At 49.6% G+C, this 14,015-nt stretch overlaps 1 protein-coding gene across 2 annotated transcripts in view; it reads left to right on the top strand.

The window, feature by feature from the left end:
- PLEKHD1 (pleckstrin homology and coiled-coil domain containing D1) overlaps nt 1–8,559 on the top strand; it is a 46,279-nt gene extending 37,720 nt beyond the window's left edge. Inside the window, exons 7-13 of one of the 2 annotated variants that reach the window (XM_017859610.1) lie at nt 1,182–1,276; nt 3,138–3,231; nt 5,182–5,360; nt 5,931–6,063; nt 6,435–6,579; nt 7,028–7,177; nt 7,493–8,559. In XM_017859610.1, the coding sequence (XP_017715099.1) occupies nt 1,182–1,276; nt 3,138–3,231; nt 5,182–5,360; nt 5,931–6,063; nt 6,435–6,579; nt 7,028–7,177; nt 7,493–7,662 (966 nt within the window). In that variant the 3' untranslated portion in view covers nt 7,663–8,559. The remainder of the gene's footprint in view (nt 1–1,181; nt 1,277–3,137; nt 3,232–5,181; nt 5,361–5,930; nt 6,064–6,434; nt 6,580–7,027; nt 7,178–7,492) is intronic. The other variant, XM_017859611.1, reaches the window with a different exon arrangement.
- Nucleotides 8,560–14,015: the final 5,456 nt, after the last annotated feature.

Here is a 14,015-nt window from a genome sequence, read left to right as displayed (position 1 = left end):
GACTCTGTCTCAAAAAAAAAAAAAAAAAAAATAATAATAATAATAATAATAATAATACCAGTGAGCAGCGAGCAGCCTTGGTGGTGACAACATTTGGCAAACTGAGGTCAGTTTGTAACCATGCCCAAAGTGCCAATAATGATTAGAAAGGAAAGAAATAGCAACTCCTTGGGCAAGTAGTTTAGAGATGGAGGTCATAGGATTTGAGTGCAGGCTCCTTCCTCTGCCTCATATTTTATCCTCATATTTTATTCCTTCTTTGCATCTCCTCAAGGCCCATGGCAACTTCTGCATATAGACAGCCTTCCTCCCCAGTGGGGTTTCCATTAAATTTGGGAACAAAGCCCCCAGGTGAAAATGAGAGTGGAATTTGGAGCTGGAAGATGAGAAAGGAATTGAATGTGGAAATAATATCCTCCCACAGTGTAAAATGTGGAGGAACAAAGCAGTTGTCACAAAAATGGTTCAAGCCAAACTACATGAAATGTGCCCCCCATGCCACCTGCCACTGAACCCCAGGAAAATAGGACTCCTGGAGGACGCATACTTGCTGGGAAAACACTTGAGCTTCCTGGGATTCCTGAAGGGGCAAGTCTGGTCCCCTGGGGCCTGTCTTGCATTTTCTAGTTCTCCTCCACTTTAGGGCCAGAGCAGAGGGAAGCCGAAGTCACCTGGAGTCATTGCTTCCCAGGTACCTCGAGAAAAAAAAGAGTCCTTATGCTCTGACTTTGGGGTTGGGAATAGCTTTTCCTTGCCACTTCTAACAGACATCACTCCAGGGATCTTGAATGGAAATACACACTCACCACTCTTTTCTCCGGGTGTGAGGGACAGTCAACCTGCCTGATGGTGGCAGTGACTGAAGCTGCCCTGCGGAGTAGACATTTAGAATTCTAGTTTCCTCCAGCCACAGCGAGTAATGTTGGGAGTGTTCCTAAACCCAGTCTTCAGCATGCAAAATGTATTTTCAGTGGGCTCAGTTCATCATGGATTTTGGGTTTGTCAAGACTACATGTCATTGAGTGGTGCCAGTGGGCCTTAGAACTTAATTCCCGGTCTGGTGCAGCACATGCCCCAGGCTGTGCCAAATGCCAGAGGGTCCTGTGGGATAGAGTGGGGGATCCTGATCTCAGGGCTCCTTTGCTGCCTGTGACTCCTCTCTTCCTCTCTGGTCTCTTCAGGAGCTTGAGCGCCTTAACCAGGTGCTGGAGGCCGAGAAGCAGCAGTTCGAGGAGGTGGTGCAGGAGCTGAGAATGGAGCAGGAGCAGATCAAGAGGTGGTGGTGGTGCCCGGGAATTGGGGGTGCCACTAAATTAGGGCATGCAGAGCCCACCTTTCCCATCAGACCTGAGGAGGCCCCCACCTCAGAGATGCTATTTTCCCAAGGCTCCAGGCTCTATCCCAGTTTGAGTCTATCTTCCAAGGCTCCAGGCGTGGGTGTTCCCAGAAGAATCTGCAGACTCCTCTGCCCCAAACAAACGGGGTCATTTCTGCCCACTAGAGCATAAGGCATCGGAGCATCCCTCTAAGCCACAAAGCCCCTTGCCTTCATGAAAGCCTCTCTCACCCAGGGCCAGACAGGACATGCTGGCCTAGGGATGCTTGCTGTTGGCCAAGATCCTCAACATTCGCTGTCTTTCCTGCATAGTCCTTTTCGGGAATGTGTCATTTGAGATCTTTAGTACCATGTATTGTTTGTAAACCTGGTTGTACATTATAATCATCTACTGAATTATAATCTCTTGAAGGTAGAGCCTAGAGATCTCTCTCTATATATGTATACATATCTATATACTTATATCTATCTATCTATCTATCTATCTATCTATCTATCTATCTATCTATCCATCCATCCATCTGTCATCTCTCTATGTTTGTTTGCTTGTTTTTGAGACAGTCTCACTCTGTAACCCAGACTGGAGTGCAGTGGTGCGATCTGCTCACCGCAGCCCCGCCTCCTGGGTTCAAGTGATTGTTGTGCCTCAGCCTCCTGAGTAGCTGGGATTACAGACATGCACCACCATGCTCGGCTAAGTTTTGTAATTTTAGTAGACACAGGGTTTTGCCATGTTGGCCAGACTGGTCTCCAACACCTGACCTCAATGATCCTCCCACCTTGGCCTCCCAAAGTGTTGGGATTACAGGCATGAGCTGCCGCACTGGGCCAGAAATCTATATATTTTTAAAAAACACCCCAGGTGATTCTGAGGCAGCCTCCAGGAATGTGGAGACTACTGCCATGGGTGGTGGTGGTCATCATCATCATCCTCATCCTCATCATTATCATCACCACACATAATCAGTGATAGCCCAGAAACAGTTTTCTTATAACTACCTTATCCAAGGGTGTCAATTAACTATGTATTTTGAGGAGGGAAAAACCCAGAGGCTGTTACTAAGTAAATAGCCAAGCACCTACTCAGCTTCCAGAATGTTGCCAGGTACTAGAAGGAATAGAAGACAAGTCCACTCCCTTGAAGAGTAGACATATGATCTGGTTGGGGAAACCAGGTTCGCACCCAGGAAACATGCAGATTTCCCATGTTATGGGAATTGAGACACATGCATGATCCTTGTGATCCTTGTGGGCTTGAATACAGGGCTGATTGAGATAGGCCTTGAAAGGTGAGTAGGATTTAGAAAATTGGGCAGGAGAAGGGAAGGATGAGGGAAGGATCCCAGTAGGATGAGGGAAAACTAGCGTAAAAGCCTAAGGTGACTGAAGCTTGTGAAGAAGGCAGCAAGGAGCTTGTTACCCCAGAGAGAGGCCTTAGCCATGTTCTATGTCAGAATGACCATGGGTTCTAGCAAGTGCTGTCCAGAGAAGACAGGGTGAGGCCGGGGTCCCTTTGTTTCTCCAGTGTTTCCCTCTGCCTGTGGGGTGGCCCTAGGTTTATTCCAGGTGACAGATGGATGTGTACCTGGAGGAAGTGACTCCAACCCATGTGGCTAGGACTTCCTTTCAGCTCCAGGCCCCTACTGCTGCTGTCAGGGCCCAGCTGTGCAGAGGGGTTGGCCATTCAAGAGCCCTTCTCAGTACCAACAGGAAGTGAAGCAAAAGCATTTCTATATGCAGAGGTGATTGGTGGGGGGTGGGGAGAGTGGGCACTGCCATATTCAGCCCTCTGTCCCCACAGGGAGCTGGAACTGACTGCAAGATGCCTTAAGGGTGTAGAACAAGAGAAAAAGGAACTGAGGCACCTCACGGAGTCCTTGCAGCAGACGCTGGAGGTGAGGGGCCACTGGTGGGTTAGTTGACCAGGTGGCAGGCTGGTTGGTTGGACCACATGACACTGTTTTTTCCAGCAGTGTTTCACCAGGGGGTGATCTGTAAGAGAAATGGGCATGGAGGGGTGCTGATCTAGAGGATCTCTTCTCTATGGGTCATTGAAAGCTCCAGCCCAGGCATGAGGCCCAAAGCAAGAAGTGTCTGTTCTCAGACCCAAAAGGACAAATTCAGGCTTGTTCGTGCTATCACGATGGCCTCAGGAAATCCACCTCTGGTGCTTATATTTTAATTATTATTATTATTATTATTATTATTATTATTATTTTGAGACAGAGTCATGCTCAACTGTTGCCCAGGCTGGAGTGCAGTGGCGCAATCTCAGCTCACTGCAAACTCTGCCTCCCGGGTTCACACCATTCTCCTCCCTCAGCCTCCCAAATAGCTGCGACTACAGGCACCCGCCACCACACCCGGCTAATTTTTGTATTTTTAGTAGAGACGAGGTTTCACCTTGTTAACCAGGATGATCTCGATCTCCTGACCTCATGATCTGCCTACCTCGGCCTCCCAAAGTGCTGGGAATACACACGTGAGCCACCGCACCCAGCCAGGTGCTTTTATTTTTATGGCAGATGGAGGATTGGTTAAGGTGGGCAGTGGAGCCACCCACCACTTCCTTCTTGTGTCTTGTTTACTTAGCTGCTCCTGAGTGACATTGAACCTAAAGGGAAATCAACTGCCACATCACCATCATCTGATACCACAGAAACTGGGATGGGAAGGGGAGGTGACATGTCTCAAGGACAAAGTACAAACTCCTTAGCATGGCAAGCAAGTACAAACTCTGGCCCCAGCCTCCCCTTCCCTCTTGCCTCACTCTTCCCTCTGCTGCCCCTCCATGCCCGGCACAAAGACTCCCAACCCCTGCTCCAAACCGTGGAGCTCAGGTATCCCAAGGAAGCAAGCTCTGTCATGCTCCATACCTTTGTCCACACTGTTCCTTCTACACAGTGTAGCATTTCCACCTCTTCTCTGCTTGGAGAACTTCTATTCACACCCTTCTAAGACTCAGCTCAAATATCTCCTCAGTCAAGCTTCACTAATTTTCTAGGCAGGTATCTACTCTGAGCTCTTGGCTCCCGTGGCATTTTGTACACATTTTATGGGACTTAACATGCTAGGTGTGTATTCCAAACTGTGAATTTCACTAGACTGTGTCTTCATGGTCTCTCCAAGCCCATCCCCTGAAGTTGGCCTGGCACATATGGTATATGGCCCATATCTGTGCTGTATCCATGAATTACCATCAAGGTTGCAAGGGTTTCTTGTCTCCCTTGACTGACTGGAGCCTTGGAGCTTGTGGAGCCTTTATTCATTTATGTTTCCCTGTTTCACATCGTGGGAGGTGGTTCCCATGGATATTTTCAACTCTGCTTCTGTGTAATGCCATTTAGTACAAGATCCCAGTCTGATAAATGGAGAGGACATCTCTTTTTTTTTTGGTGGGGGGACAGGTTCTAGCTGTGTTGCCAAGGCTGGAATGCAGTGGTGCAATCATAGCTCACTGCAGCCTCGCTCTGTTTGTGAGAGCATCTAAATCTGTTCTTGGGCTGGTGTTCCTGTTGGGTGTTTTTCACGTAAGCCCAATATGTCTCCTCACTCAGCCCTGGAGGAGCCAGGACCCCAGAAGATCATGCGACCCCCTTCTGGTAGGTGCTGTCTCCACTGGAAGGCACTTTGGGTTCCTTTATGGCTCTTGATGGAGGAGTAATCTTGCCCTCTTGCGGGAGAGATCTGGGCCTTTTAGCTCTGGAGAAGAATGAAGACATTTCAGCAGCCACAGAGGACTGAGAGAGGAGTGGGTCACTCCCCAGAAGGGAAAAGCAGGTGAGGGCAGCCACCTTGGAGAACCTAAGTTGGGCTTTTCATTTCCTTCCCTCCCTCCATGCCAGGAACTCTCCATAGAGAAGAAGAAAACCCTGGAAATGCTGGAGGAGAATGAGAACCACCGGCAGACACTGGCCAATCAGAGTGAGCAGCCCCCTCCCAGCGGGGGTCTCCATAGCAACCTACAGCAGATCGAAGAGAAGATGCAGCAGCTCTTAGAGGAGAAGCTCCTGGCAGAGAAGCGGTGAGGGAGCCCCAACCCCTGAGGACACCATCGGCTTTGGGGTCTGGGGACTTTCCTCGAACTGGACACCCGGACTCTTGGGTTCTGCTTGGCACTGACCAAGTAGGGCTCACTCACTTCCTTTTGCCTAGGACTCTGTTTCCCCACCAGGAAAGTGGGAAGAGAACTTTCACTACCCAAAACTGGCTTGATAATTATCTCGTGCAGTGGTGTGAACCATGCAGAGTTACTAGGTCCTTGTCACCATGCTTTGTGGAAGGCTGGGCAAGTTTTTAAGCCCCCTTTTACAAATGAGGAAATGAAGCCTCAGAGTTGTATGATTTTTCTGAGGTCACAGAACTAGCAAGCTCTGGACCCAGGACTCCAGTCTTCTGACTCTAAACCTAGGGCTCCCAGCACTGACCACACCATCCATCTCATCCCCTGGGTGCTTGGACTCACAAAGTTCAGGAGCTCATGAAGCCTGGGATTCAAGGTTTCTCCAGCCCAGTCTCTAAGGGGAGTTGTCCACCCATTGGCAATCCCATTTGGCGAGTGAGCATTGAGTAAGTGCCTCTTCTGTCCCCACAGGATGAAGGAGAACGAGGAGCGCTCACGGGCCCTGGAGGAGGAGCGTGAGTTCTACTCCAGCCAGTCCCAGGCACTGCAGAACTCGCTGCAGGAGCTGACAGCAGAGAAGCAGCAGGCTGAGCGGGAGCTCAAGGTGCTGTGACCTGGCCTGCTGGGAGCAGCTGGTGCCAGGGCCCTTCCCTTCCCCTGGAGACTCCTGTCCCACCCCTGTACTTTACTGGGTAGCTGCATGAATTATCTCTGTCGGTCTGACCAGATGGCCAGGCACGAGGGGTAGAACCATCACGAAAGAAAGCAGTGAGTCTGCTGCATCATTGACAGACAGCTGCTGGGTGCAGGTGCCAAGTCCAGTCCATCTGGTTCAAAGGGTAATACTCAGAGGCAGGATGTGATAACTCCCATCCAAGCCCATTGAGCCAGGGGTGACCAGGGAAGGCTTCTGGGGAAGATGGCAGCTGCTTCCAGGACCTGACTTCCTTCTCATTTCCCTCTCCTCAACCTCAGGCTGAGGTGAAGGTCCGCATGGACCTGGAGAGGCGACTCCGGGAGGCAGAGGGGGCCTTGCGAAGCCTGGAACAGGGGCTAAATTCCAAGGTGCGGAATAAGGAGAAGGAGGAGAGGATGCGGGCTGATGTGAGCCATCTGAAAAGTAAGCTCTGCCTCTGGGTCCTGGCCCCCAACCTTGGCACTCAGCCCCAGATGGGATACCGGCCCTGTAGAGCCAGGAACCCCATATAGGCTCTTCTATGCATGAGGTGCTCTATGGCTATTGAAGGGTTTCTTCTCCAGTTACCTGCCTGCATGCATCTCAGCACCACTGCTTTCTTGTGGCTGTTGGACCTGCGGTGGGGGGAAAGCCGGAGCTTCTTCCATTTATCAAAAGCTCAGAGCTCTGTTCACAGCAGGCCTGCCCTGAGATGGCTGCAGATTGTGGTTTGAAAGGCAAAGAAAGTCCACTTCAGCAGGTGGCTCTGGAATCTCAAGGGACGGGGTCAGCATATTTCCTACTCAACCTCACCAGGATCCTTGGGAGGGGAGGGACTGGCTGAGGGTAAGGATACAGTCGAACCACACCCTTCCTGGCCCTGCCACCACAGGATTCTTTGAGGAGTGCATCCGGAATGCCGAGCTGGAGGCCAAGATGCCCGTGATCATGAAGAACTCCGTGTACATCCATAAGGCAGCCACTCGCCGCATCAAGAGCTGCCGCTTCCACCGGCGCCGGTCTAGCACCTCCTGGAATGACAGTGAGTGTGGCTGTCTGTGTCCCCTGGTAGGGTGGTGACAAGGCAGGAAGAGGGCAACATGGGGAGCCAGAAGGGTTGGCCCAGCTCTGAGGCTCGATAGTGTGGCCTTGAACCTGGCCCTACCATCCTTGGGCAAATGGGTGAATTCTCAGGGCCCTGGGTTTCTCAAAGGATATGGAAGCTCATGGGTGAGAAGGGACTGGAAGAAGCTTGGCACACATAAGGGAGTGAGGGGGTGGTGTGAGGCTGGGGACAGGGCCAGGCCTTCGTGGAGGGAGCACTGTTCACAGGACTGTCGGGCTCCTGTTTTCCCAGTGAAGCCATCCCAGTCCTTCATGACCTCCCAGCTGGATGCCAACAACATGGAGGAGCTAAAGGAGGTGGCCAAGCGGCTCAGCAGGGACCAGCGCTTCCGGGAATCCATCTACCACATCATGGCCACCCAGCCTGGAGCCCCCTCAGTGCTCTCCCGGGGGGGAAAGTGATGGGTGCTCCTCCCCTGCTTCCCAAGTCTCCCCTGGATGGGCCGGGAGGGGAAGGGGTGGCAGAGGGAGGCCTCACTCTACTAGCTCCCGGCCTCTCTGGTCTGGAGCCTGCCTCTCCTCTGGGCCAGAGCTCCACTTCGGGGCCAGCCTTGCCCTCGAAGGACATGGACGCTGCCTTCCTCACCCTCACCCCACACCCCACCTTTGGGTCCACACCAGGGCTGTGCAGGCCCGAGCTGGGTGCTGGTTGTCATGGTGAGGTGAGGACAGGACCTGGTTGTATGTGGAGATTTACGTTGATTGGGGAGTGGGGTGGGGAGGGGCTATCTACCACTGTGCCGTCAGCCAGGGCCTGCCCCACAGAGGAAGATGGCAGCCCTTCCTGGTGCCCACTGGACCTCTCTGGGGCTCTGCTGCCCTGCCCCTGGTCCTCGCCTACCCACCTTGACATTCCCTTTTCCCCAGGGTTTCCTGACTATCCCTTTGTTTCTGACACTCAGCAAGATGTCCCTCAGCTGAGGCCCCTCATTTACACCACATCTTGGTGTAGGGAGGAAAGGGGCCTAGGACAGCAGCTTCTGGGTTCCTGACATACCACACACCTGCCACAGTGCCGCTTTTCCTGAGCTCAGGCCCTGGCTGTGGGGTCACCCACTGATTCCCCTCCTTCTCTGGTGAGCTCACTCACAGCCTCGGCACCTTGCGAGGGCAGAATGATGGTGCCGTGTCCCTCCTGCATGTGCACCTGGGGCCCTGGCTGGGAGCTGGGGCCAGCAGTGATGCTGGGGCCTCCCCCAGAGGACACATAACAAGCTCAGGAGTGGGCCAGGCACAGTGGCTCATGCCTGTAATCCCAGCACTTTGAGAGGCTAAGGCGGGAGGATTACTTGAAGTCAGGAGTTTGAGACCAGCCTGGTCAATATGGCAAAACCCTGTCTCTACAAAAAATAAAATAAAATAAAATAAATAGCTGGGCATGGTGGTGCATGCCTGTAGTCTTAGCTACTTGGGAGACTGAAATGAGGGGATTGCTCGAGCCTGGGAGGTTGAGGCTGCAGTGAGCTGAGATCGTGCCACTGCACTCCAGCTAAGGTGACAGAGCAAGACCTGTCTCAAACAAACACAAAACAAGCTCAGGAGTGAAGGAAAGTCACTCTGGTTCCTGCATTATGTACACCTGGTTGGGCAGGGAGGCAGTGTTCCTGCTGGTCGAGAGATCACAGATGTCTCCTTCCCAGCTGCCCCTGCTTTAGTCACCTTGCTGCCTGCTCTCCCTGCAGAGACTTCAGCCTGTGAAGCAATGTGGCCATGAACACTGGCAGATGGGGAACCTGGGCCTGTAATGAGGCCAGTGGTCATTGGTTGGCTCAGTGTCACTGGAAGTGAAGCTGAAATGCCAATCTGCAGCTTCTGTGGAAGACCACCACCCTCCAGGGGGCTAAGGAGTGTGTCATGGACAGACAGACTGCCTAGCCCCTCTCCCTGCAGGCCCACCCTCCAAAGCTACCTGAGGCTACTGGCCTCCAGAAAAGGGGTCCACCTGGGATCATGGTGCTCTTGGACACTGTTGGCAGTAAAGGTGCTCATACTTTGCTGCTTGGAAAACCAAGAAGTTCTGAGAGATAGACAGATGGCTTTGGGGCAAGTCCCAGCAAAAGGTGCAAGTCCCTGGGAGCCCACAACCTGTTCTGCGGGGAGAGGAGATTGTTGCCTCTAAGAACACATGCACATCTGCTGCTAGGCTGACCAAGCCCTGGTCGGGGTGCCCTGCTCTTTGCTCAGTGCTGCCTGCCAAAACTAATCTCAGTGGCTCCTTTCAGTGATGGGTGGACTTTGACGGCTTCACACAGTCTCTGCAGAATCTAGCTGGGGAGAGGGCTGAGTCAGTTTGGAACAAATGCATTTGACAGGGCTGAGTCTAAATGTAAAACTTTAAACGTGCATAACATGGATAAACCTGGAACTTGTTTCTCTAATACATATGAAGGATGAACTTTGAACTTAAGAGGAATATTTATAAAACCAAGATTACTGTTTCCTTTTTTTAAAATAATTAATCATGGCTTGCTTTCAGAGAGAGATCTTTCATAAATTTTCAAAAGCATTTGTTTTTCTTGGGCAAGCTATTAACCAGACAGGAAAGTGCTAGCCTTTGTTTGCTTTGTGTTGCTATAACAGAATACTTGAGACTGGGTAATTTATAAGGAACAGAAATGTATTGGCTCACAGATATGGTGGCTAAGAAGTCCAATATCAAGGTGCTGGCATCTGGCAAGGACCCTCTTGCTGCATCATTCCACTGTTGAAAGGCAAAGAGAGGCTGAGACAGCAAGAGGGGCCAAACTTATTCTTTTATAACAAATTCACCCCCTTGATAATGACATTAATCCATTCATAAGGGCAGAGTCTTCATGGTCTAATCACTTCTTACAGGTCCCACCTCTTGTGGATCACCTGAGGTCAGAGGTTTGAGACCAGCCTGGCCAATACAGTGAAACCCACCTCTACTAAAAATACAAAAATTAGCTGGGTGAGGTAGTGGATGCCTGTAATCCCAGCTACTCAGGAGGCTGAGACAGGAGAATCATTTGAACCTGGGAGGTGGAGGTTGCAGTGAGCCGAGATTGTGCTATTGTACTCCAGCCTGGGCAACATGAGTGAAACTCTGTCTCAAAAAAAATAAAAAATAAAAAAAATAAAAGGTCCCACCTCTACATATTGTTACAATGGCAATCAAATTTCTTTTTTTAATCCTGCAAACTACTGGGATGGTAATTAAATTTCAGTGTGAGTTTAGGAGGGAACAAACATTCAAACTGTAACAGTGCTTTTCCATGCACATTTACCAGTCGGTACTTCCTCCTCTTCTCACCCTGTATTTTCCATGCCTCAGGCAAGTCTAAGTTATTCTCAGCCAACTGAACAATCCATAAGTGTTTATTTGTTAAAAGCCCACTATGCACCTAGCACTGTAAACAGAAAAATAGCAACATCTCTATATGAAAATATGCAGGACTAGAAATTACTTAGTGGAAATATATTGATGTAATTTTTTTTTAATTTTTAGAAACAAAACTCTCATTCCTTGGCTAATTAAATGCATTTCCTGCAGTATCTGTTTAAGTGTGTGGTGTGGTCATTGCTAGAGAGATGTTGCTCCCTGCAGGCCAAATGTAGAATTATGGAATCTGCTTGTCCTGTCGCTAATACACACTCCTGCACATTGCTTCTCTACATTTGAGGAAGTGCTCCCCACTGCTGCACCTCCTAATAATTAATTGAAAAATCTGTGTTCCAGCCCCGAAGTCCTGGCCGTCCTTGCGTAACAAGGACTGTCAGCTAGATTTTCTTCTGATTTTAGCACAGACTAAAGGAACAGAACTGATTGTGCCAGTGGGAATAGCCTCAGGGAGACAAAGGATACCTAGGTTTTTTTTTTTTTTTTTGTATTCTATTTTTTGTTTGTCTGTTTTTAGGAGACAGAGTCTCACTCTATTGCCCAGGCTGAGGTTCAGTGGTGTGATTGTGGCTCACTATAACCTCAAACTCCTGGGCTCAAGTGATCCTTCCACCTCAGCCTCCTGAGTAGCTGGTACGATAGACACGTACAATGATGCCCAGCCAAGATACACAGCTTTATGGCCTGTTTGTTTCAGTATCCCTGCTGGAAACTGACAGTTTTACCTGCTCTGATGTGGAGAGGTTTATGTTTTTGTTTAGTAATCATATAAAGGAGAGCCAGAAATTAGTGAGAAATGGTAATGACTGCATTCTCCTCCTATTCGGTTTGTGTGCTTTTCCACCAATGATATTAATGGATGAAGCAAGAGATCTGTGAAACACTTGGCTTCTGACCCACTCCCCAGTTCCCAGTCCATGCAAAAGATGCACTCCCTCTATTTGTCTGGAAGGATGCAATTCTTGCCCCCAACCCACTCCAAGCCCACCCAGCTCAGCATAATCTGAGCAGCTTGTGTTTGGAGTCCAAAATGAATGATGACAGTGGAACAAAACTTGCTCAAGTCTCAGGGAGCCAGTCCAGGTATGTCAGATTTTATCCAATAGGAAGGTAAATAAACCCACTGGGCAAAATAGTCCTGGAGCCCTCAGATAAAGTCCAGCAGTCCCCGTGGAACTGTGTGTTTCTGCAATCAGCCACGTTGATGCTTCTCAGACCCCTAGGCCTTGCAAGGTCTCTCCAAAGTCAGAAACCCTGCAGCTTTGACTCTTGGAGAAAAAGCTGCTGACTTCTCTTATCTCACCCGACCCCAGCAAACAGGAGTAGAGGGATGTCTGTTGCAAGGCTTTAGGAGAGATTACAATGGCTGTTTTTACCTCTTGAAAGACAGCCACTCCCAGACACACAAAGCAACTGGTAGAAACTGGTTATTCAAACTTCAGAGTGGGTGTGGAAGGTTGTCGTGTCAACATCCCCGGGTTCAGTTCTCCTGACTCTGCACGTCCCATCTCCCATTCCCTTACCTGGACATGGGCTTCCACCCATGGCTAACAGCTCTTCTGACCCAGAAATGAGCTTCACCGCTCCATCTTACTGGGTTAAAGGTGTTCATGAGAAATATAGGAAATACTCTAAGTCCAGGAGTCCTGCAGGGCGGGGGTCTTAATAACCAAATCCCTTGTGGTGAACTTTACCTGTCACTGTCAACTCTGAGTTTGCGTCTGGCTGAGACTTGACAGTCAGGCAGGGAAGATGGGGTGAGTCAGAGTTGCTCACAAGGGTTCAACAGCAGAGGCTCCAGGAAACATCCAGGCAGTTGCAGAGCCAGCTGCGTTTGGGGGCTCATGTTCTCTTTGCACTCCACCACCCTTCCCCTGGAGGATCTGACACCTGCCTCTGGGCTGAGAGTCCCATTATGAACAGACTCAGTCTCCCCTTGTGATCCTGGCAAAAGCTGTGGCTGGTGGGCCTTGGAGTGTCCACAAAGAGAGCCTTCCCCCTTGCAGAGCAGTGACTCCAGTGGCAAGACGAGACCAAGGGGAAGAAGTTGGGCACTGTCTGCTGCTGTAGGTGTGGGGGAAGGCTTTGCTTTGCCACTTGCTGGCTCCTGTGGCTTTTGAAAAGTCACTATTTAAAATGTTTACTGTATTTATGCATTTTTACTAAGCGAGAGAGAAATCCCTTCAATCTTACAGGCTGCTCAGAGCCCTTGTGGTTCTGAAGTTCTATGATTGGGATGTTGCATCCCTGAAATCAACAGAAAATTGGCCGTCACTGCTACCAGTGACCGAGAACATACAGGATGTCAGGTTCTGGCTCAGGTAGAACTCAGCGCCATGCCATCCTTAGAATTTTCTATGAAAATATATTTTTACTTTGAGATGAGAATAGGAAAGAGAACTAATTTATCACCTCAAGGAAAAGGTAACTGTGACTAATCATAGTTGCTTGGAAGGCTTTTCTGGTAAAGAAAAGATGCCCATTGTCGTGTTCACCCTGTATCTGAGACCATCAGTCAGCATCACTTCTTTCCATCCCTGAGAGACAAGATTTGCTCTGTTACCCAGGCTGGAGTGTACTAGTATAATCATGACTTGCTGTAGCCTCCTGGGCTGGAGCCATCCTCCTGCCTCAGCCTCCTAAGTTGTAGGATTACCAGTGTGAGCCACCATGCCTAGCCACTTCTTTCTATCTGCATTCAACATGTATTTATTGTGATTCTATTGCATGAAGTCAAGCGCCTACCGTGTGCTTATCTCTTTTACTTACTGGTTCTTAAATTGTGGTGAAATACACACAACCTAACATTGACCATTTTAACTATTAATATTTCTAAGTGTACAGAAGCTGAGCATGGTGGCTCATGCCTGCAATCCCAGCACTTTGGGAGGCTGAGGTGGGTGGATCACTTGAGGCCAGGAGTTCGAGACCAGCCTGGGCAACAAGGTGAAACTCAGTCTCTACTAAAAATACAGAAGTTAGCCAAGTGTGGTGGTGGCCACCTGTAATCCCAGCTACTTGGGAGGCTGAGGCACCAGAATCACTTGAACCTAGGAGGCAGGGATTGCAATGAGCCGAGATTGTGCCACTGCACTCCAGCCTGGGCAACAAAATGAGACTCCATCTCAAAATACATATATATATATATATATATATATATATACACACACACACACACACCCACATATATATTTCTAAGTGTACAGGCCAGTAGTGTTAAATATGTTCACATTTTGTGCAACTACTCTTCAGAACTTTTTCATCTTGTAAAACCAAAACTCTATCTATTAGACACTCCCCATTCTCCTAACCCCCACCCCCTGGCAACCACCATTCTGCTTTCTGTCTCTATGATTTTTGACTACTGTATATACCTTATATAAGTGAAATTATA

Source organism: Rhinopithecus bieti, unplaced genomic scaffold, assembly GCF_001698545.2.
Source record: "Rhinopithecus bieti isolate Rb0 unplaced genomic scaffold, ASM169854v2 scaffold_51230, whole genome shotgun sequence".
Classification (NCBI taxonomy): Eukaryota; Metazoa; Chordata; class Mammalia; order Primates; family Cercopithecidae; genus Rhinopithecus; species Rhinopithecus bieti.
The sequence above is the reverse complement of the archived record's forward strand: the minus strand, read 5'-3'. Positions and strand labels throughout refer to the sequence as shown.